The 22,915-nt window shown below is 33.7% G+C and overlaps 2 protein-coding genes across 3 annotated transcripts in view; one reads left to right on the top strand and one right to left on the bottom strand.

The window, feature by feature from the left end:
- Nucleotides 1-22,915, bottom strand: part of LOC143242200 (E3 SUMO-protein ligase PIAS1-like) — a 571,445-nt gene that overhangs the window by 385,624 nt on the left and 162,906 nt on the right. The window lies entirely within an intron of this gene.
- The window catches only part of LOC143243255 (small conductance calcium-activated potassium channel protein-like), a 78,597-nt gene continuing 68,831 nt past the window's right edge, over nt 13,150-22,915 (top strand). The window contains exons 1-2 of the mRNA XM_076487103.1: nt 13,150-13,636; nt 14,831-15,004. Coding sequence (XP_076343218.1) covers nt 13,150-13,636; nt 14,831-15,004 — 661 coding nt within the window. The remainder of the gene's footprint in view (nt 13,637-14,830; nt 15,005-22,915) is intronic.

Here is a 22,915-nt window from a genome sequence, read left to right as displayed (position 1 = left end):
AAACAAACAGTATCAAATCTACAACTGATACTGTGATGGTAAACAAACAATATCAAATCCACAACTGATACTGTGATGGTAAACAAACAGTATCAAATCTACAACTGATACTGTGATGGTAAGCAAACAGTATCAAATCTACAACTGATACTGTGATGGTAAACAAACAATATCACATCCACAACTGATACTGTGATGGTAAACAAACAGTATCAAATCTACAACTGATACTGTGATGGTAAACAAACAATATCAAATCCACAACTGATACTGTGATGGTAAACAAACAGTATCAAATCTACAACTGATACTGTGATGGTAAACAAACAGTATCAAATCTACAACTGGTACTGTGATGGTAAACAAACAATATCACATCCACAACTGATACTGTGTGATGGTATATCAAATCTACAACTGGTAAACAAACAGTATCAAATCTACAACTGATACTGTGATGGTAAACAAACAATATCAAATCCACAACTGATACTGTGATGGTAAACAAACACTATCAAATCTACAACTGATACTGTGATGGTAAACAAACAGTATCAAATCTACAACTGGTACTGTGATGGTAAACAAACAATATCAAATCCACAACTGATACTGTGATGGTAAACAAACAGTATCAAATCTACAACTGGTACTGTGATGTTAAACAAACAGTATCAAATCTACAACTGGTACTGGGATGGTAAACAAACAATATCAAATCTACAACTGGAACTGTGATGGTAAGCAAACAATATCAAATCTACAACTGATACTGTGATGGTAAACAAACAATATCAAATCCACAACTGGTACTGTGATGGTAAACAAACAATATCAAATCTACAACTGATACTGTGATGGTAAACAAACAATATCAAATCTACAACTGGTACTGTGATGGTAAACAAACAATATCAAATCTACAACTGATACTGTGATGGTAAACAAACAATATCAAATCTACAACTGATACTGTGATGGTAAACAAACAATATCAAATCTACAACTGATACTGTGATGGTAAACAAACACTATCAAATCTACAACTGATACTGTGATGGTAAACAAACAGTATCACATCCACAACTGATACTGTGATGGTAAACAAACAGTATCAAATCTACAACTGATACTGTGATGGTAAACAAACAATATCACATCCACAACTGATACTGTGATGGTAAACAAACAGTATCAAATCTACAACTGATACTGTGATGGTAAGCAAACAATATCAAATCCACAACTGATATTGTGATGGTAAACAAACAATATCAAATCCACAACTGATACTGTGATGGTAAACAAACAATATCAAATCTACAACTGATACTGTGATGGTAAACAAACAATATCAAATCTACAACTGGTACTGTGATGGTAAACAAACAATATCAAATCTACAACTGATACCGTGATGGTAAACAAACAATATCAAATCCACAACTGGTACTGTGATGGTAAACAAACAGTATCAAATCTACAACTGGTACTGTGATGGTAAACAAACAATATCAAATCCACAACTGGTACTGTGATGGTAAACTAACAATATCAAATCCACAACTGATACTGTGATGGTAAACTAACAATATCAAATCCACAACTGATACTGTGATGGTAAACAAACAATATCAAATCTACAACTGATACTGTGATGGTAAACAAACAATATCAAATCCACAACTGGTACTGTGATAGTAAACAAACAATATCAAATCTACAACTGGTACTGTGATGGTAAACAAACAGTATCAAATCTACAACTGGTACTGTGATGGTAAACAAACAATATCAAATCCACAACTGGTACTGTGATGGTAAACTAACAATATCAAATCCACAACTGATACTGTGATGGTAAACTAACAATATCAAATCCACAACTGGTACTGTGATGGTAAACAAACAGTATCAAATCTACAACTGGTACTGTGATGGTAAACAAACAATATCAAATCTACAACTGATACTGTGATGGTAAACAAACAATATCAAATCTACAACTGGTACTGTGATGGTAAACAAACAATATCAAATCTACAACTGATACTGTGATGGTAAACAAACAATATCAAATCCACAACTGATACTGTGATGGTAAACAAACAATATCAAATCTACAACTGGTACTGTGATGGTAAACAAACAGTATCAAATCCACAACTGGTACTGTGATGGTAAACAAACAGTATCAAATCTACAACTGATACTGTGATGGTAAACAAACAATATCAAATCTACAACTGATACTGTGATGGTAAACAAACAGTAACAAATCTACAACTGGTACTGTGATGGTAAACAAACAATATCAAATCTACAACTGGTACTGTGATGGTAAACAAACAATATCGAATCCACAGTTGGTACTGTGATTGCAGACAAATAACATGATAATGAATATACACTGAAGTGAAGATTTATAAGTAAATAATAACTAAATCATTATAATCATTAAAACAATCCAGAATTTTCTACAAGTTATAATACAGCGCAAAACATAGTGTACTAAAATTATTGAAATTAAACTGAGAAATATTACACAATGATGTGACGTTTAACTGGTGCAAGACTCTAGGCTCGTGGTGAAATTATGTGAATTACAACTATCAACGGACTACCAGTTGAAGTCATCTTCTAATTGGCTTCACACTTTGTGACTTCAGACATCTAAGGCTAGTAATGTTATCGCTTTATGGTCTCTGTCTCTTGCTGGCTGAGAACTGAGCTTGGTGGTTTGAAACACTAGAATTTTGGGCTCGATTCCCGCGAAGGACATATTGGAGATCTTGCATTATGTAACTTTACACTAAAGGAAGTAGTTATATCCATGTTCTTAAGAAACCTACTCTCACTAAAATTATCACAATGGCTACTTTTGGTGAACTCTAGATCCCTAGAGACGAGCTATCACTATCATCATCACCATGGCAACTCTTGATGAACTCCTGGTTCCTAGAGACCAGCTATCAGTCTCATCATCACCATAGCAACTCTTGATGAGCTCCTGGTTCCTAGAGACCAGGTAACACAAACATCATCACCATAGCAACTCTTGATGAACTCGTGGTTCCTAGAGACCAGCTATCACTATCATCATCACCATGGCAACTCTTGATGAACTCCTGGTTCCTAGAAACCAGCTATCCCTATCATCATCACCATGGCAACTCTTGATGAACTCCTGGTTCCTCGAGACCAGCTATCACTATCATCATCACCATGGCAACTCTTGATGAACTCCTGGTTCCTAGAGACCAGCTATCACTATCATCATCACCATGGCAACTCTTGATGAACTCCTGGTTCCTAGAGACCAGCTATCACTATCATCATCACCATGGCAACTCTTGATGAACTCCTGGTTCCTAGAGACCAGCTATCACTATCATCATCACCATGGCAACTCTTGATGAACTCCTGGTTCCTAGAGACCAGCTATCACTATCATCATCACCATGGCAACTCTTGATGAACTCCTGGTTCCTAGAGACCAGCTATCACTATCATCATCACCATGGCAACTCTTGATGAACTCCTGGTTCCTAGAGACCAGCTATCAGTCTCATCATCACCATGGCAACTCTTGATGAACTCCTGGTTACTAGAGACCAGCTATCACTATCATCATCACCATGGCAACTCTTGATGAACTCCTGGTTTCTAGAGACCAGCTCTCACTATCATCATCACCATAGCAACTCTTGATGAACTCCTGGTTCCTAGAGACCAGCTATCACTATCATCATCACCATGGCAACTCTTGATGAACTCCTGGTTCCTAGAGACCAGCTATCACTATCATCATCACCATGGCAACTCTTGATGAACTCCTGGTTCCTAGAGACCAGCTATCACTATCATCATCACCATGGCAACTCTTGATGAACTCCTGGTTCCTAGAGACCAGCTATCACTATCATCATCACCATGGCAACTCTTGATGAACTCCTGGTTCCTAGAGACCAGCTATCACTATCATCATCACCATGGCAACTCTTGATGAACACCTGGTTCCTAGAGACCAGCTATCACTATCATCATCACCATGGCAACTCTTGATGAACTCCTGGTTCCTAGAGACCAGCTATCACTATCATTATCACCATGGCAACTCTTTATGAACTCCTGGTTCATAGAGACCAGCTATCACTATCATCATCACCATAGCAACTCTTGATGAACTCCTGGTTCCTAGAGACCAGGTGACACAAACATCATCACCATGGCAACGCTTGATAAGCTTCAGGCTTCCAGAGGCTAGCTGTCACTAACATTATTACCCTGAACACAACGTCTATAATAATCTTTAATTAGAACAGACATCTAGTTAATTGTACTTGTGTAGTAAAGTCGTATGAGGATCATATTAGCTGCGATGATCGGGTTCTCGAGATTTAATAACGTTAACACTTCACTGCAGTGTTTATAGATAAATAACTCAGTTTTAGATATATAATAAAGCTAGGCTTACGATGTGATATTTCTCTATTTATCTACCAGTTCAGACAGGTGAACTTTAGGAAGATTGGAGAATATCCTTTGTTCATAGTGATTAAACACTTCCAGTTTCGCTTGTGTTTTTGTGTCCATGTCATTTCAAGAGAAGCCGTTTGAACAAGTTGTTTCACAATCATTGTAACATTCAGTGACCTCTAATGAGAACAGATGGCTGTTTTTACACTTATTAGAGAAAACACTTGACAAGTCTCTTTCTGGAATTTCTATGTTTTCATTGTGGTTTGTTCATAAAGTGTCTTTAGCCGATTGTTACAACGGTGTTCTAAAACCCTTTCCTAATTCCATTGGTCAATCAAAAACATGGTGTCACTTTTGTGAATAAAGGACTTGAGATAGCCAGTTAGCAATTTCATTAGAGTAAGTAACAGCTTAATGGTATCTAGGAATGGCTTTGTATTCGTTGTAAGAGTGTGTCAACACTGAGATTCGAGTTCCTTTCGATCCCATTTGTCGAGGTTCTTTATTTCTTATTGTTATACATTCACTTCCAAGTTCCTGGTAGAACTACTGAACAGGCTGACATCGAACCTGGCATATGCTTTTAGGGCCCCCTGAAGAGTGATATATGGAAGTCGAATCTGGGTATGGCCTACGTACGTCATCCTTAAGGTCTTTAAGCCTTGCGCATGCATTGAACGAATACTTCAGCTAGTGTGGGTATATATAAAATAATGCGTGAGTTAAGGATAACTTATTACCATTAATATATTCCGTCCTTATCCTTCAAGAGTTTTTGAAGGTTTGCTAAAACGGTCCCCCTGGTGGCAAAGCGGTAAGTTACGAACTTACAACGATAAAATCTGTGGTTCTATACCTCGCGGTGGGCACAGCAAATAGCCGAATGTTTATTTTCTCTGAACCAAATAAATAACTAAAACGTAAAAATGAACAACATGATAGCGAGAAATAACATTAGATCTTAATTTGATAAGTACAGTTTAGCTATTCTGATTAATAACATTAGATCTTAATTTGATAAGTACAGTTTAGCTTTTCTGATTAATAACAACAGATTTTAATTTGATAAGTACAGTTTTGCTATTCTGATTAATAACATTAGATCTTAATTTGATAAGTGCAGTTTTGCTGTTCTGATTAATAACAACAGATCTTAATTTGATAAGTACAGTTTAGCTATTCTGATTAATAACAACAGATCTTAATTTGATAAGTACAGTTTAGCTATTCTGATTAATAACATTAGATCTTAATTTGATAAGTACAGTTTCGCTATTCTGATTAATAACATTAGATCTTAATTTGATAAGTACAGTTTAGCTATTCTGATTAATAACATTAGATCTTAATTTGATAAGTACAGTTTTGCTATTCTGATTAATAACAACAGATCTTAATTTGATAAGTGCAGTTTTGCTATTCTGATTAATAACATTAGATCTTAATTTGATAAGTGCAGTTTAGCTATTCTGATTAATAACATCATATCTTAATTTGATAAGTACAGTTTATCTATTCTGATTAATAACATTAGATCTTAATTTGATAAGTACAGTTTCGCTATTCTGATTAATAACATCAGATCTTAATTTGATAAGTACAGTTTAGCTGTTCTGATTAATAACATCAGATCTTAATTTGATAAGTACAGTTTAGCTGTTTTGATTAATAACATTAGATCTTAATTTGATAAGTACAGTTTAGCTATTCTGATTAATAACATTAGATCTTAATTTGATAAGTACAGTTTTGCTATTCTGATTAATAACAACAGATCTTAATTTGATAAGTGCAGTTTTGCTATTCTGATTAATAACATTAGATCTTAATTTGATAAGTACAGTTTAGCTGTTCTGATTAATAACATTAGATCTTAATTTGATAAGTACAGTTTTGCTATTCTGATTAATAACATTAGATCTTAATTTGATAAGTGCAGTTTCGCTATTCTGATTAATAACATTAGATCTTAATTTGATAAGTACAGTTTATCTATTCTGATTAATAACATCAGATCTTAATTTGATAAGTACAGTTTAGCTGTTCTGATTAATAACATCAGATCTTAATTTGATAAGTACAGTTTCGCTATTCTGATTAATAACATCAGATCTTAATTTGATAAGTACAGTTTAGCTGTTCTGATTAATAACATTAGATCTTAATTTGATAAGTACAGTTTTGCTATTCTGATTAATAACAACAGATCTTAATTTGATAAGTGCAGTTTTGCTATTCTGATTAATAACATTAGATCTTAATTTGATAAGTGCAGTTTCGCTATTCTGATTAATAACATTAGATCTTAATTTGATAAGTACAGTTTAGCTATTCTGATTAATAACATCAGATCTTAATTTGATAAGTACAGTTTCGCTATTCTGATTAATAACATCAGATCTTAATTTGATAAGTACAGTTTCGCTATTCTGATTAATAACATTAGATCTTAATTTGATAAGTACAGTTTAGCTGTTCTGATTAATAACAACAGATCTTAATTTGATAAGTACAGTTTCGCTATTCTGATTAATAACATTAGATCTTAATTTGATAAGTACAGTTTAGCTATTCTGATTAATAACATTAGATCTTAATTTGATAAGTACAGTTTAGCTGTTCTGATTAATAACATTAGATCTTAATTTGATAAGTACAGTTTATCTATTCTGATTAATAACAACAGATCTTAATTTGATAAGTACAGTTTAGCTATTCTGATTAATAACATTAGATCTTAATTTGATAAGTACAGTTTCGCTATTCTGATTAATAACATTAGATCTTAATTTGATAAGTACAGTTTAGCTATTCTGATTAATAACATTAGATCTTAATTTGATAAGTACAGTTTTGCTATTCTGATTAATAACAACAGATCTTAATTTGATAAGTGCAGTTTTGCTATTCTGATTAATAACATTAGATCTGAATTTGATAAGTGCAGTTTAGCTATTTTGATTACTAACATCATATCTTAATTTGATAAGTACAGTTTATCTATTCTGATTAATAACATTAGATCTTAATTTGATAAGTACAGTTTAGCTATTCTGATTAATAACATTAGATCTTAATTTGATAAGTACAGTTTAGCTCTTCTGATTAATAACAACAGATCTTAATTTGATAAGTACAGTTTAGCTATTCTGATTAATAACATTAGATCTTAATTTGATAAGTACAGTTTAGCTGTTCTGATTAATAACAACAGATCTTAATTTGATAAGTACAGTTTCGCTATTCTGATTAATAACATTAGATCTTAATTTGATAAGTACAGTTTAGCTATTCTGATTGATAACATTAGATCTTAATTTGATAAGTACAGTTTAGCTGTTCTGATTAATAACAACAGATCTTAATTTGATAAGTACAGTTTAGCTATTCTGATTAATAACATTAGATCTTAATTTGATAAGTACAGTTTAGCTGTTCTGATTAATAACTTCAGATCTTAATTTGATAAGTACAGTTTAGCTGTTCTGATTAATAACATTAGATCTTAATTTGATAAGTACAGTTTTGCTATTCTGATTAATAACAACAGATCTTAATTTGATAAGTGCAGTTTTGCTATTCTGATTAATAACATTAGATCTTAATTTGATAAGTACAGTTTTGCTATTCTGATTAATAACAACAGATCTTAATTTGATAAGTGCAGTTTTGCTATTCTGATTAATAACATTAGATCTTAATTTGATAAGTGCAGTTTCGCTATTCTGATTAATAACATTAGATCTTAATTTGATAAGTACAGTTTAGCTATTCTGATTAATAACATCAGATCTTAATTTGATAAGTACAGTTTCGCTATTCTGATTAATAACATCAGATCTTAATTTGATAAGTACAGTTTCGCTATTCTGATTAATAACATTAGATCTTAATTTGATAAGTACAGTTTAGCTGTTCTGATTAATAACAACAGATCTTAATTTGATAAGTACAGTTTCGCTATTCTGATTAATAACATTAGATCTTAATTTGATAAGTACAGTTTCGCTATTCTGATTAATAACATCAGATCTTAATTTGATAAGTAAAGTTTCGCTATTCTGATTAATAACATCAGATCTTAATTTGATAAGTACAGTTTAGCTGTTCTGATTAATAACATTAGATCTTAATTTGATAAGTACAGTTTCGCTATTCTGATTAATAACATTAGATCTTAATTTGATAAGTACAGTTTAGCTGTTCTGATTAATAACAACAGATCTTAATTTGATAAGTACAGTTTCGCTATTCTGATTAATAACATTAGATCTTAATTTGATAAGTACAGTTTAGCTATTCTGATTAATAACATTAGATCTTAATTTGATAAGTACAGTTTAGCTGTTCTGATTAATAACAACAGATCTTAATTTGATAAGTACAGTTTAGCTATTCTGATTAATAACATTAGATCTTAATTTGATAAGTACAGTTTAGCTGTTCTGATTAATAACAACAGATCTTAATTTGATAAGTACAGTTTCGCTATTCTGATTAATAACATTAGATCTTAATTTGATAAGTACAGTTTAGCTATTCTGATTAATAACATTAGATCTTAATTTGATAAGTACAGTTTAGCTGTTCTGATTAATAACAACAGATCTTAATTTGATAAGTACAGTTTCGCTATTCTGATTAATAACATTAGATCTTAATTTGATAAGTACAGTTTAGCTATTCTGATTAATAACATTACATCTTAATTTGATAAGTACAGTTTAGCTGTTCTGATTAATAACAACAGATCTTAATTTGATAAGTACAGTTTCGCTATTCTGATTAATAACATTAGATCTTAATTTGATAAGTACAGTTTAGCTATTCTGATTAATAACATTAGATCTTAATTTGATAAGTACAGTTTAGCTGTTCTGATTAATAACAACAGATCTTAATTTGATAAGTACAGTTTCGCTATTCTGATTAATAACATTAGATCTTAATTTGATAAGTACAGTTTAGCTATTCTGATTAATAACATTAGATCTTAATTTGATAAGTACAGTTTAGCTGTTCTGATTAATAACAACAGATCTTAATTTGATAAGTACAGTTTAGCTATTCTGATTAATAACTAGATCTTAATTTGATAAGTACAGTTTAGCTGTTCTGATTAATAACAACAGATCTTAATTTGATAAGTACAGTTTCGCTATTCTGATTAATAACATTAGATCTTAATTTGATAAGTACAGTTTCGCTATTCTGATTAAATTGGTTAAAATTTCGAGTTGCAAATTCAAATCACTTTCTTGTCGCACGCTACACCTTGGTAACTGTTGACCAACGAGAAATGTATAAGTTAGTTATCAGGTGGAGGTAACTACGTTAACAATAAGTAATTATTGGTCACTTCTACAGTTATTTACTAACAAAGCCCCTGGTGGCGACTCAGTAAATATCACCAGGTTATATGATTAACGTAATTATTGGTCACTTCTACAGTTATTTACTAACAAAGTTCCTGGTGGCGACTCAGTAAATATCACCAGGTTATAAAGTTAACGTAATTATTGGCCACTGCTACAGTTCTTTGTTAATAAAGCCCCTGGTGGCGACTCAGTAAATATTTCAAGGGTAGAAGATAAAAAATGATTATTGGTTACGTTTACAGTTTTTTACGGTTATAAGTAATATAGTAATTATAAACGTACGATTTAACGATATAGTTTGTTTGTGGTTTAGTTTAGGTTCTTTTTAAATATCTTTCGTGACATTTTGCAGAGTAATCGATCGAACAGAAATCGAAATGTGTATTTAGATTACCGAGAACACAATAGTATATCTTCTTATGCTGAATGAATTCCTCACAGCAGGAACAGTGGGATAGGTTTGGCCCACCCGTATCTCAGTTCACAACCCCACATGATTCAGTTTGACCTGTTAACTAACGGTATGTATCAGTAAATTTAAGCACATTTTCTGAAAGGAAAGCACTCACATCAGGAATTCTTGATTGGTGTGGGTTTTGTTTTTCTTCTAATCCCGTTTTATGTGTGTTTACGTTTCTCTGTCGGCACGAAACTAGAATCGTGGCTGAATAAACAACAGCGTATGTGTAAATATTTGAAGCGACTGGCCTGCTGCGTTAATCTAAACACAACTTTTGTTGTAAGAATGAGGGCCATTTACTGTAACATGTTTTTACGTCATAAACTGTGAATTGTTTGTTTGTTTGTTTTGTTTTTAAATTTCGCACAAAGCTACTCGAGGGCTATCTGTGCTAGCCGTCCTTAATTTAGCAGTGTAAGACTAGAGGAAAGGCAGCTATTCATCACCACCCACCGCCAATTCTTGGGCTACTCTTTTACCAACGAATTGTGGGACTGGCCGTCACATTATAACGCCCACACGGCTGAAAGGGCGAGCATGTTTGGCGTGACCGGGATGCGAACCAGCGACCCTCAGATTACGAGTCGTACGACTTAACACGCTTGGCCATGGCGGGCCCATAAACTCTGAACAAAATCGATTCACATAGTATACAATTATTATTATGGGGAGGACATTACTACAAAAATAGTGGGCTGAATTCTAAACACGATAGATAGATGTTACTTAAGATTGTATATATACTCTTCAAAAAAAGAAAAGCAAAAGGCAAAATTTGAGACATATTGTTAACAAGTTTATTCCGGGTAGTTCTGTATGACATGTGTGAAACTTTGCACATTCACTGCTGAACATCCAAAGTCTGCAAAGGCGAAGTCCACGCTCACTAGTTGAAGTTTAACGTCACTCAACGTCAATAACGAGTATGCCCCCCGTGAGCATCAATAACTGCTTGGCATCTACTGCCCATGGAATCGATGAGATGACGAATCATATCCTGTGGAATGGCTGTCCACTCAGCCTGCAAAGCTGCTGCAAGCTGAGGTAGAGTCTGCTGTTGAGGTTGTCGCCGTCGCAGACGTCGGTCCAACTCGTCCCAAAGATGTTCGATGGGGTTTAAATCTGGTGATCTGGAGGGCCAGGGAAGAACGTTGATGTTGTGGTGTCTCAAGAAGACAGTGGTGAGTCGGGCTGTGTGAGGACGGGCGTTGTCATGTTGAAAAACGTCGTTGACGTTCACCATGATGGGTTGCACATGGGGCCTAAGAATCTCGTAGACGGTTGCGTACGGTCTGATCGGAAATCCTACGCAGCCCTGGTATGGTTGAGGCAGTAGACGTCGCAGTGGTGGTCCTATCCCGAAGGTGACGTAACCGGATGTAGCGATCTTGTGCGGGCGTGGTTACACGAGGTCTGCCAGATCGTGGACGGTCACGAGTTGATCCATGTTGTTGGTGACGATTCCATAGCCTTGTGATGGTGCTTGGGTGGACGTTCACAGCTCTGGCAACATCTGATTGAGATTCGCCTTCTTCCAAGCGACCAATAACGTTGTTGCATTGTGCTTCAGTCAGTTTTGGCGTAACTGTATTGCGTGTCGGTGGCTTAACACTGAGCTATGGAAACCGAGAACCTGTAACTTTTATAGGGATTTTGCACATGTTGCACTTGCAGAACATGCAGATCTCTCAAACAAATTTATTGGACACGCATGCGTTTTGGCGAAAAATCCGATGTTTGCTCCGTTTTCAAAGTGCACAACTTTTATTGTCATTTTGGTCTGACAATCAGTGCCTTAACACGTGTAACATCACATACTCTGAGCTTGAAACGTTATTACATATATTTCTCTTTAAAATAACAAAAATATCCCTTTTGCGTTTCTTTTTTTGAAGAGTATACTTTAAATTATTATAAATTATTCAATTCTTAAAAGTTGCATATACAGGTTGTTAATATAACGTTTAAAAAACACTAGGGGTTACTTCCCTCGCTTCATATCTAGGGACCGGCATGGCCAGGTTGCTAAAGCACTTGACTTGTAATGTGAGGGTCGCGGGTTCGAATCCCCGTCACATCAAACATGCTCTCCTCTCTCAGCTGTGGGGACATTATAATGTGACCATCAATCCTACTATTCGTTGATAAAAAAGTAGCCCAAGAGTTGGCGGTGGGTTGTGATGACTAGCTGCCTTCCCTCTAGTCTTACGCTGCTAAATTAAGGACAGCTAGCGCAGATAGTCCTCGAGTAGCTTTGCGCGAAATTCAAAATAAACCAAACCAATCGCTCGTGTATAGAAACTGGAAGTGTATGTACACAACGTGTTTACGGTAAACAGGACAGAAGTATAATGAAGAAGAAAACTGCTACCTGAAACAGCGACTGCTATCACAACACATCCGTATACTCGGACCATTCCTCTTTACATGTCAATGAGCGATTGGCTTGCACTTATTACATAAAATTCATATCTATATGTGAGGGCCACTTGTCGGTAAGCGATTTCCTTACTGTACAAAATACATATGTATATATTACTGCCTGTCTGAGTGTTGACCAATATCGCTCTTTGTATTAAGACATGTGGTATTTTTTAAACAAACACGTGGACTGTGCGGAAGATTGAAAACCAATAATGAAACGTTTTAGTTAGCTTGTCTCTCCCCGATTAATTTATATATTAGATCATTAAGATAAAAATATTAAATAATTAAAAAAATAAAAATAAATAAATAAAAGTATATATATAATAATAATAATAATAAAATACTAAAAAACAGGCCACCTATGAGCTACACATTAGTGAAGGAACTGATGATGCAAAATACATGGACATTGTCCTGATAGTGACCCGAGTAGATGATGCAAAATACATGGGCATTGCCCTGATAGGGACCCGAGTAGATGATGCAAAATACATGTACATTGTCCTGATAGTGACTCGAGTAGATGATGCAAAATACATGTACATTGTTCTGATAGGGATCCGAGTAGATGATGCAAAATACATGGACATTGTCCTGATAGTGACCCAAGTAGATAATGCAAAATACATGGACATTGTCCTGATAGGGACCCGAGTATATGATGCAAAATACATGGACATTGCCCTGATAGGGACCCGAGTAGATGATGCAAAATACATGGACATTGTCCTGATAGGGACCCGAGTAGATGATGCAAAATACATTGACATTGCCCTGATAGTGACCCGAGTAGATGATGCAAAATACATGGACATTGTCCTGATAGTGATTCGAGTAGATGATGCAAAATACATGGGCATTGTCCTGATAGGGACCCGAGTAAATGTGGGTTAGTCAGGCCCTCATATAGTAATATTAACAGTTCACACCAACAAGGAAAAGGAAGAGGTCAAGTGCACTTGACCCTCCTGGGTCACGCACATACCCAAACAACGAGAGAGTTGGTTAGTTAGTTTATCAGCACGTAAAAAGATTCTCGTTGTTAAATTTGGGTGGACGTGGGAAACGAGAGTAGGTTTTTTATTTTTATATTTTTCTTATTCCAGATGTTCCTCAGATAGAATAGCATAAAGATAAAATAAATAACATTGTATTAATCTGACAAAGAACAATAATATAAGTGGTATTAATAAATCAGCACAATAGTGTCGACAATACCATTTTGTCAACTTGTACAATTCACACAATACATGCCCCCTAGTGGCATAGTGGTATGTCTGCGGACTTACTAAAAACTGGGTTTCAATACCCGTGGTGGGCAGAGCATAGATAGCCCATTGTGTAACTTTGTGCTTAATTCTGAACAAACAAACACACAAATACACCAATCATGCAGTGAAACTGTATACCTCATACACTAGTACTAACAGTGCAGTCTTTCTACCTGAATACCTCCACAAAACGTCACTAGCGCTCACAGCTCTCCACGAGTATTATCCACAAAATCGTGTTAACCTCACAAAACCATTCTTTTAGTCTGTAGTTTTCACAGTCGTATGACTTACACACGACCTTGGTGCTCACAATAGTACCGTTTCTACAAAACCTTCCACTTGAAAAGATAGTTCTATAAAGAATTCTGAGAGTATGTTTCCCTCTGTGATAACCGTTAAGATGTAGAGTACCCTGGTATATGTTTGTTAAAAGTTTCACTGTGGGCTATCGAATCTCTGTTTATTTCATAGTACTACGTTGTATTGCACTGTTACATTCTAGACTGCACTATGTCAATCCATTGTTATGTTTTACTATATTGTTACATTCTAAACTGTTCTATAGAAACATGTTAGAACAAGAGAATATTTGTCATTTTATGGGACTGATTCTTCCATTACAGAATGTAGATCTCAACACTATGGTAACACTTCACGTATTATGGGACTAATTCTTCCATTACAGAATGTAGATCTCAACACTATGGTAACACTTCACGTATTATGGGACTAATTCTTCCATTACAGAATGTAGATCTCAACACTATGGTAACACTTCACGTATTATGGGACTAATTCTTCCATTACAGAATGTAGATCTCAACACTATGGTAACACTTTACGTATTATGGGACTAATTCTTCCATTACAGAATGTAGATCTCAACACTATGGTAACACTTCACGTATTCATTTCACAAATGTCGACCCAGAATTCCGATGTACTGATGCCACAGGCATGTCGTCGATGTACTAATGCCAAAGGCATGTCGTAAGGATTCTGCTTGAACTAACATTCTGATCATATTTAGCGTCTGAAATAACTGTCATGGTACCCAATGCAGTGTCTTAACTATATAGAAAAAGCTTGCACATGGTACTGGTATATTGTAGAAGAAATCAATTTAATATCACTCCACAAATAAACCTTGATAAAAACAGTGTTTAACACTATATATTAATTTATGGTGTCATGTCATGGCCCATAAAGCACAGAGAATTCTCAGTAGGACAGAGAGTTCACATAAATATTTTACGTGATACTACTTGGACTCTGACAAATTGATGCAGACTTGAAATGCTCTCCAAACAATGTCAAGTACACCCTAGATCGTGAGACTGAGAGAGATAAATTTGAAAATGGTAAAGTAAGAGACAGAGCACCTAACGTCGGTGATACTGATGTTAAATATCTTTGTTTATGCAGCCTTCAGGACAGAATGAAGACTGCCACTTATCTCAAGCATGAGATAAACAACCATGTACCAGATGACAGAAAACTGTCCAGATATACAGTATCAAGAATACTTAATGTAATATTTGTTCATGTAAAAGTTTAACAACTTTACTTTGATCTACAAATATTGTTATAAAGTGAAATTTGTTTAAAAGTAAAAACTGGACTGCTGATGATTGGAGAAAGGACGTAGGTTGTACGTCCGGTAGAATAAAAGTATGAAATGCTTACGCCAGTGTATAGAATCCACCAAAGAGCATGGGAAGGGAAGTGTGATGATTTGAGATTGTTTTCCTGCTTAGGATTAATAAACCAACGCAAGCACCATCAGATAATTATCCATCATGGCCTACCCAGGGGTTTGGGTATTATTGGTAAAGGATTGTACTGCGAGGAAGATTATAATCCCAAACACTCATTCAACCTATACAGAAATTACTTAGCTAAGAAACAAGCTGCTGAAGTCATTCAGGTGATGCAATGTCCTCCCACAGAGCCCCGATTTCAATCCAAATGAGCAGATGTGGGATTTGATTGATCAAAAAATTCACAAATCGAAAGAGAATTCCAAAGAAACTATGTGGGAGACGTTTGGAATGAAATACTCAATGACATTTTAAATAAATATGTCACAATAATGCCAGAAAGGCTATCTGCAGTTATTAAAACAAAAGAGAACACAGAAAGTATTAACCGTTACTGAACTCAAGGATGTTCTCTGAGTTCTGTTGTCCTAAATATAATTAATAACATATGGATGTTTCATCTGTAATTTACATTTCATTGTCCTTTGAAAGTATCCTGAAATATACTTTTTTACTCTGACCTTACACTTTTATTTCAAATCTATGTTATGTTTCACTGTTTTTTATTTACTAGTTTATACATTGTCGTCAAGTTGTTACATTTTACTTTACTGTTATACACTAGATTTTAGTTTTCTTACGTTGTTATGTTTCACCGTATTGTAGAGTGTTAGTTTATACATTGTTGTTATGTTCTTACATTTCACTTTATTGTTATATACTAGATTTTAGTGTTCTTACGTTGTTATGTTTCACCGTATTGTTGTATACTAGTTTATACATTGTCGTTATGTTCTTACATTTCACTTTATTGTTATATACTAGATTTTAGTGTTCTTACGTTGTTATGTTTCACCGTATTGTTGTATACTAGTTTATACATTGTTGTTATGTTGTTACATTTCACTTTATTGTTATACACTAGATTTTAGTGTTCTTACGTTGTTATGTTTCACCGTATTGTTGTATACTAGTTTATACATTGTTGTTATGTTGTTACATTTCACTTTATTGTTATATACTAGATTTTAGTGTTCTTACGTTGTTATGTTTCACCGTATTGTTGTATACTAGTTTATACATTGTTGTTATGTTGTTACATTTCACTTTATTGTTATATACTAGATTTTAGTGTTCTTACGTTGTTATGTTTCACCGTATTGTTGTATACTAGTTTATACATTGTTGTTATGTTGTTACATTTCACTTTATTGTTATACACTAGATTTTAGTGTTCTTACGTTGTTATGTTTCACCGTATTGTTGTATACTAGTTTATACATTGTCGTTATGTTGTTACATTTCACTTTATTGTTATACACTAGATTTTAGTGTTCTTACGTTGTTATGTTTCACCGTATTGCTGTATACTAGTTTATACATTGTCGTTATGTTGTTACATTTCACTTTATTGTTATACACTAGATTTTAGTGTTCTTACGTTGTTATGTTTCACCGTATTGTTGTATACTAGTTTATACATTGTCGTTATGTTCTTACATTTCACTTTATTGTTATATACTAGATTTTAGTGTTCTTACGTTGTTATGTTTCACCGTATTGTTGTATACTAGTTTATACATTGTTGTTATGTTGTTACATTTCACTTTATTGTTATACACTAGATTTTAGTGTTCTTACGTTGTTATGTTTCACCGTATTGTTGTATACTACTTTATACATTGTTGTTATGTTGTTACATTTCACTTTATTGTTATATACTAGATTTTAGTGTTCTTACGTTGTTATGTTTCACCGTATTGTTGTATACTAGTTTATACATTGTTGTTATGTTGTTACATTTCACTTTATTGTTATATACTAGATTTTAGTGTTCTTACGTTGTTATGTTTCACCGTATTGTTGTATACTAGTTTATACATTGTTGTTATGTTGTTACATTTCACTTTATTGTTATATACTAGATTTTAGTGTTCTTACGTTCTTATGTTTCACCGTATTGTTGTATACTAGTTTATACATTGTCGTTATGTTGTTACATTTCACTTTATTGTTATACACTAGATTTTAGTGTTCTTACGTTGTTATGTTTCACCGTATTGTTGTATATTAGTTTATAGATTGTTGTTATGTTGTTACATTTCACTTTATTGTTATACACTAGATTTTAGTGTTCTTACGTTGTTATGTTTCACCGTATTGTTGTATATTAGTTTATAGATTGTTGTTATGTTGTTACATTTCACTTTATTGTTATACACTAGATTTTAGTGTTCTTACGTTGTTATGTTTCACCGTATTGTTGTATATTAGTTTATACATTGTTATTATGTTGTTACATTTCACTTTATTGTTATACACTAGATTTTAGTGTTCTTACGTTGTTATATTTCACCGTATTGTTGTATATTAGTTTATACATTGTTGTTATGTTGTTACATTTCACTTTATTGTTATACACTAGATTTTAGTGTTCTTACGTTGTTATGTTTCACCGTATTGTTGTATATTAGTTTATACATTGTCGTCAAGTTGTTACATTTCACTTTATTGTTATACACTAGATTTTAGTGTTCTTACGTTGTTATGTTTCACCGTATTGTTGTATATTAGTTTATATATTGTTGTTATGTTCTTACGTTGTTATGTTTCACCGTATTGTTGTATATTAGTTTATAAATTGTCGTTATGTTGTTACATTACACTTTATTGTTATACACTACATTGTACAGTGTCAGTCCGTTGTTACACTTCACTTTATTGTTATACACTACATTGTACAGTGTCAGTCCGTTGTTACACTTCATTTTATTGTTATACAGTACATTGTACAGTGTCAGTCCGTTGTTACACTTCACTTTATTGTTATACACTACATTGTACAGTGTCAGTCCGTTGTTACACTTCACTTTATTGTTATACACTACATTGTACAGTGTCAGTCCGTTGTTACACTTCACTTTATTGTTATATACTACATTGTACAGTGTCAGTCCGTTGTTACACTTCACTTTATTGTTATACACTACATTGTACAATGTCAGTCCGTTGTTACACTTCACTTTATTGTTATACACTACATTGTACAATGTCAGTCCGTTGTTACACTTCACTTTATTGTTATACACTACATTGTACAGTGTCAGTCCGTTGTTACACTTCACTTTATTGTTATACACTGCATTGTACAGTGTCAGTCCGTTGTTACACTTCACTTTATTGTTATACACTACATTGTACAGTGTCAGTCCGTTGTTACACTTCACTTTATTGTTATACACTGCATTGTACAGTGTCAGTCCGTTGTTACACTTCACTTTATTGTTATACACTACATTGTACAGTGTCAGTCCGTTGTTACACTTCACTTTATTGTTATACACTACATTGTACAGTGTCAGTCCGTTGTTACACTTCACTTTATTGTTATACACTACATTGTACAGTGTCAGTCCGTTGTTACGCTTCACTTTATTGTTATACACTACATTGTACAGTGTCAGTCCGTTGTTACAGTTCACTTTATTGTTATACACTACATTGTACAGTGTCAGTCCGTTGTTACAGTTCACTTTATTGTTATACACTACATTGTACAGTGTCAGTCCGTTGTTACACTTCACTTTATTGTTATACACTACATTGTACAGTGTCAGTCCGTTGTTACACTTCACTTTATTGTTATACACTACATTGTACAGTGTCAGTCCGTTGTTACACTTCACTTTATTGTTATACACTGCATTGTACAGTGTCAGTCCGTTGTTACACTTCACTTTATTGTTATACACTACATTGTACAGTGTCAGTCTGTTGTTACACTTCACTTTATTGTTATACACTACATTGTACAGTGTCAGTCCGTTGTTACACTTCACTTTATTGTTATACACTACATTGTACATTGTCAGTCCGTTGTTACACTTCACTTTATTGTTATACACTACATTGTACAGTGTCAGTCCGTTGTTACACTTCACTTTATTGTTATACACTACATTGTACAGTGTCAGTCCGTTGTTACACTTCACTTTATTGTTATACACTACATTGTACAGTGTCAGTCCGTTGTTACGCTTCACTTTATTGTTATACACTACATTGTACAGTGTCAGTCCGTTGTTACAGTTCACTTTATTGTTATACACTACATTGTACAGTATCAGTCCGTTGTTACACTTCACTTTATTTTTATACACTACATTGTAAGTGTCAGTCCGTTGTTACACTTCACTTTATTGTTATACACTGCATTGTACAGTGTCAGTCCGTTGTTATTTTTTATTGTATTGATATATTCAATATTAAATTTGTGTTTCACTTTACTGTTTTATTATAAATTGTACAGTCTATCCAATGGTCGTAAATTATATTCATCATAACAATGGATAGGTTGTACAATTTATAATAGAACAGTAAAGTAAAAAAAAAAGTTTAACATTGGAAATATAAATACATTGAAAACTGCTAATAATAGTTATTAATTATTATTGTAAATTACCAAATAAAATTAATATGTTTTTAGAAGTGAATAACGGATTTTTTACAAAGAAAGTCCTGTGTTTTTGTTTTTTTTCATCTACCGTCCAAAGGATAACCTTCCTGTTGGTTGTAAACTTTTGTTCTATACCCAGTAAAAATGTTAATTACATAGCAGGAATACTCTTGTCTCGTGCACGTAGCAGGAATACTCTTGTCTCGTGTTTTGTATAAATATTAACTTCCACATACCTAGTCACGTGGATCCTGACAGTGAGAAACGGTAAAAAAAGTCGCACCAAGGTGACTATTGATTTCTCTACAGAGGAGATGGTTAGTTCGACGTCATCAGAACTGTTCATATATGTTAGTTGTTGACACCAGTGTCGACCTTGAAAGACCAGGTACTGTTGTTCGCTCCTTCCGTATTACAGAGCTCTCTATTCTTTAGTGTTTTCACATCATTATGAGAAATCGTAACACGAATTTGTACTCCACAAAATATAACTTTCATAGTCCAACTTTACAGAAACATTCTGTTAACTCAATCTCATGTTTCATTAGAAAAGAACGTTTAATCAAAAATAAAGTTTGAAACAAAGCCCAAGGTGTCAACATTGTTGATCAATTTCATAACATTATTATGACAAACTATCACCGTTAAATGTGACCGATTTCATAACGTTCCTATAACAAAGTATCACAGTTAAATGTGACCGATTTCATAACGTTATTATGACAAACTATCACAGTTAAATGTGACCAATTTCATAACGTTATTATGACAAACTATCACAGTTAAATGTGACCGATTTCATAACGTTATTATGACAAACTATCACAGTTAAATGTTACCAATTTCATAACGTTATTATGACAAACTATCACAGTTAAATGTGACCAATTTCATAACGTTATTATGACAAACTATCACAGTTAAATGTGACCGATTTCATAACGTTATTATGACAAACTATCACAGTTAAATGTTACCAATTTCATAACGTTATTATGACAAACTATCACAGTTAAATGTGACCAATTTCATAACGTTATTAAGACAAACAATCACAGTTAAATGTGACCGATTTCATAACGTTATTATGACAAACTATCACAGTTAAATGTGACCAATTTTATAACGTTCCTATAACAAACTATCACAGTTAAATGTGACCGATTTCATAACGCTCCTATATCAAACTATCACAGCAAAATGTGACCGATTTCATAACGCTCCTGCAACAAACTATCACAGTTAAATGTGACCGATTTCATAACGCTCCTGTAACAAACTATCACAGTTAAATGTGACCGATTTCATAACGCTCCTGTATCAAACTATCACAGTTAAATGTGACCGATTTCATAACGCTCCTATATCAAACTATCACAGTTAAATGTGACCGATTTCATAACGCTCCTATAACAAACTATCACAGTTAAATGTGACCGATTTCATAACGCTCCTGCAACAAACTATCACAGTTAAATGTGACCGATTTCATAACGCTCCTGTAACAAACTATCACAGTTAAATGTGACCGATTTCATAACGCTCCTATATCAAACTATCACAGTTAAATATGACCGATTTCATAACGCTCCTGTAACAAACTATCACAGTTAAATGTGACCGATTTCATAACGCTCCTATATCAAACTATCACAGTTAAATGTGACCGATTTCATAACGCTCCTGTAACAAACTATCACAGTTAAATGTGACCGATTTCATAACGTTCCTATATCAAACTATCACAGTTGAATGTATGATATACAGTTATGTGTATTGAAGACTTGATATGAATAACAATAATACAACAATAACAATAATACAACAATAACAATAGTACAACAATAACAATAGTACCCCCCCCCCACTTATCGAGCACATAATGTAATTGAATACGTGAAGTGAAAGCTGAACTCGTCTACCACCACAATATTCTAATTACCAAAGTGGGTACCGTCGGTAGAACTCCTTCCAGGTAACTTTTCCTTGGTTTTCATACAGAGAAATCAGTTATTCATCAAAAAGCAAAACTCGGCAAGAAAAACGAACAAACTGCAATGTCTTATAAGCAACAGGACATCATTGTTATAAGACAAACTGCAATGTCTTATAATAACAGGACATCTTTGTTATAAGACAAACTGCATTGTCTTATAAGCAACAGGACATCTTTGTTATAAGACAAACTGCAATGTCTTATAAGCAACATGACATCTTTGTTATAAGACAAACTGCATTGTCTTATAAGCAACAGGACATCTTTGTTATAAGACAAACTGCAATGTCTTATAAGCAACAGGACATCTTTGTTATAAGACAAACTGCATTGTCTTATAAGCAACAGGACATCCGTCACCCTAAATGTCTTTCTATATTTATCAATATCAGAACATCCTAAAGGACTCCCCATATTTATTTGTTATCCTAAATAATTCCTTATGGTTATCAACAACAGGACATCCATCATCCTGAATGGCTCCCTATATTTGTCGGTAACAGGGTATCCTAAACGACTTTTTATACTTATCAGAACAGGACATCCATCATCCTGAATGGCTTCCAATATTTGTCGGTAACAGGGTATCCTAAACGACTTTTTATACTTATCAGAACAGGACATCCATCATCCTGAATGGCTCCCTATATTTGTCGGTAACAGGGTATCCTAAACGACTCCC

Source organism: Tachypleus tridentatus, unplaced genomic scaffold, assembly GCF_004210375.1.
Source record: "Tachypleus tridentatus isolate NWPU-2018 unplaced genomic scaffold, ASM421037v1 Hic_cluster_2, whole genome shotgun sequence".
NCBI lineage: Eukaryota > Metazoa > Arthropoda > Merostomata > Xiphosura > Limulidae > Tachypleus > Tachypleus tridentatus.
This window is presented reverse-complemented; position numbering and strand designations above follow the sequence as displayed.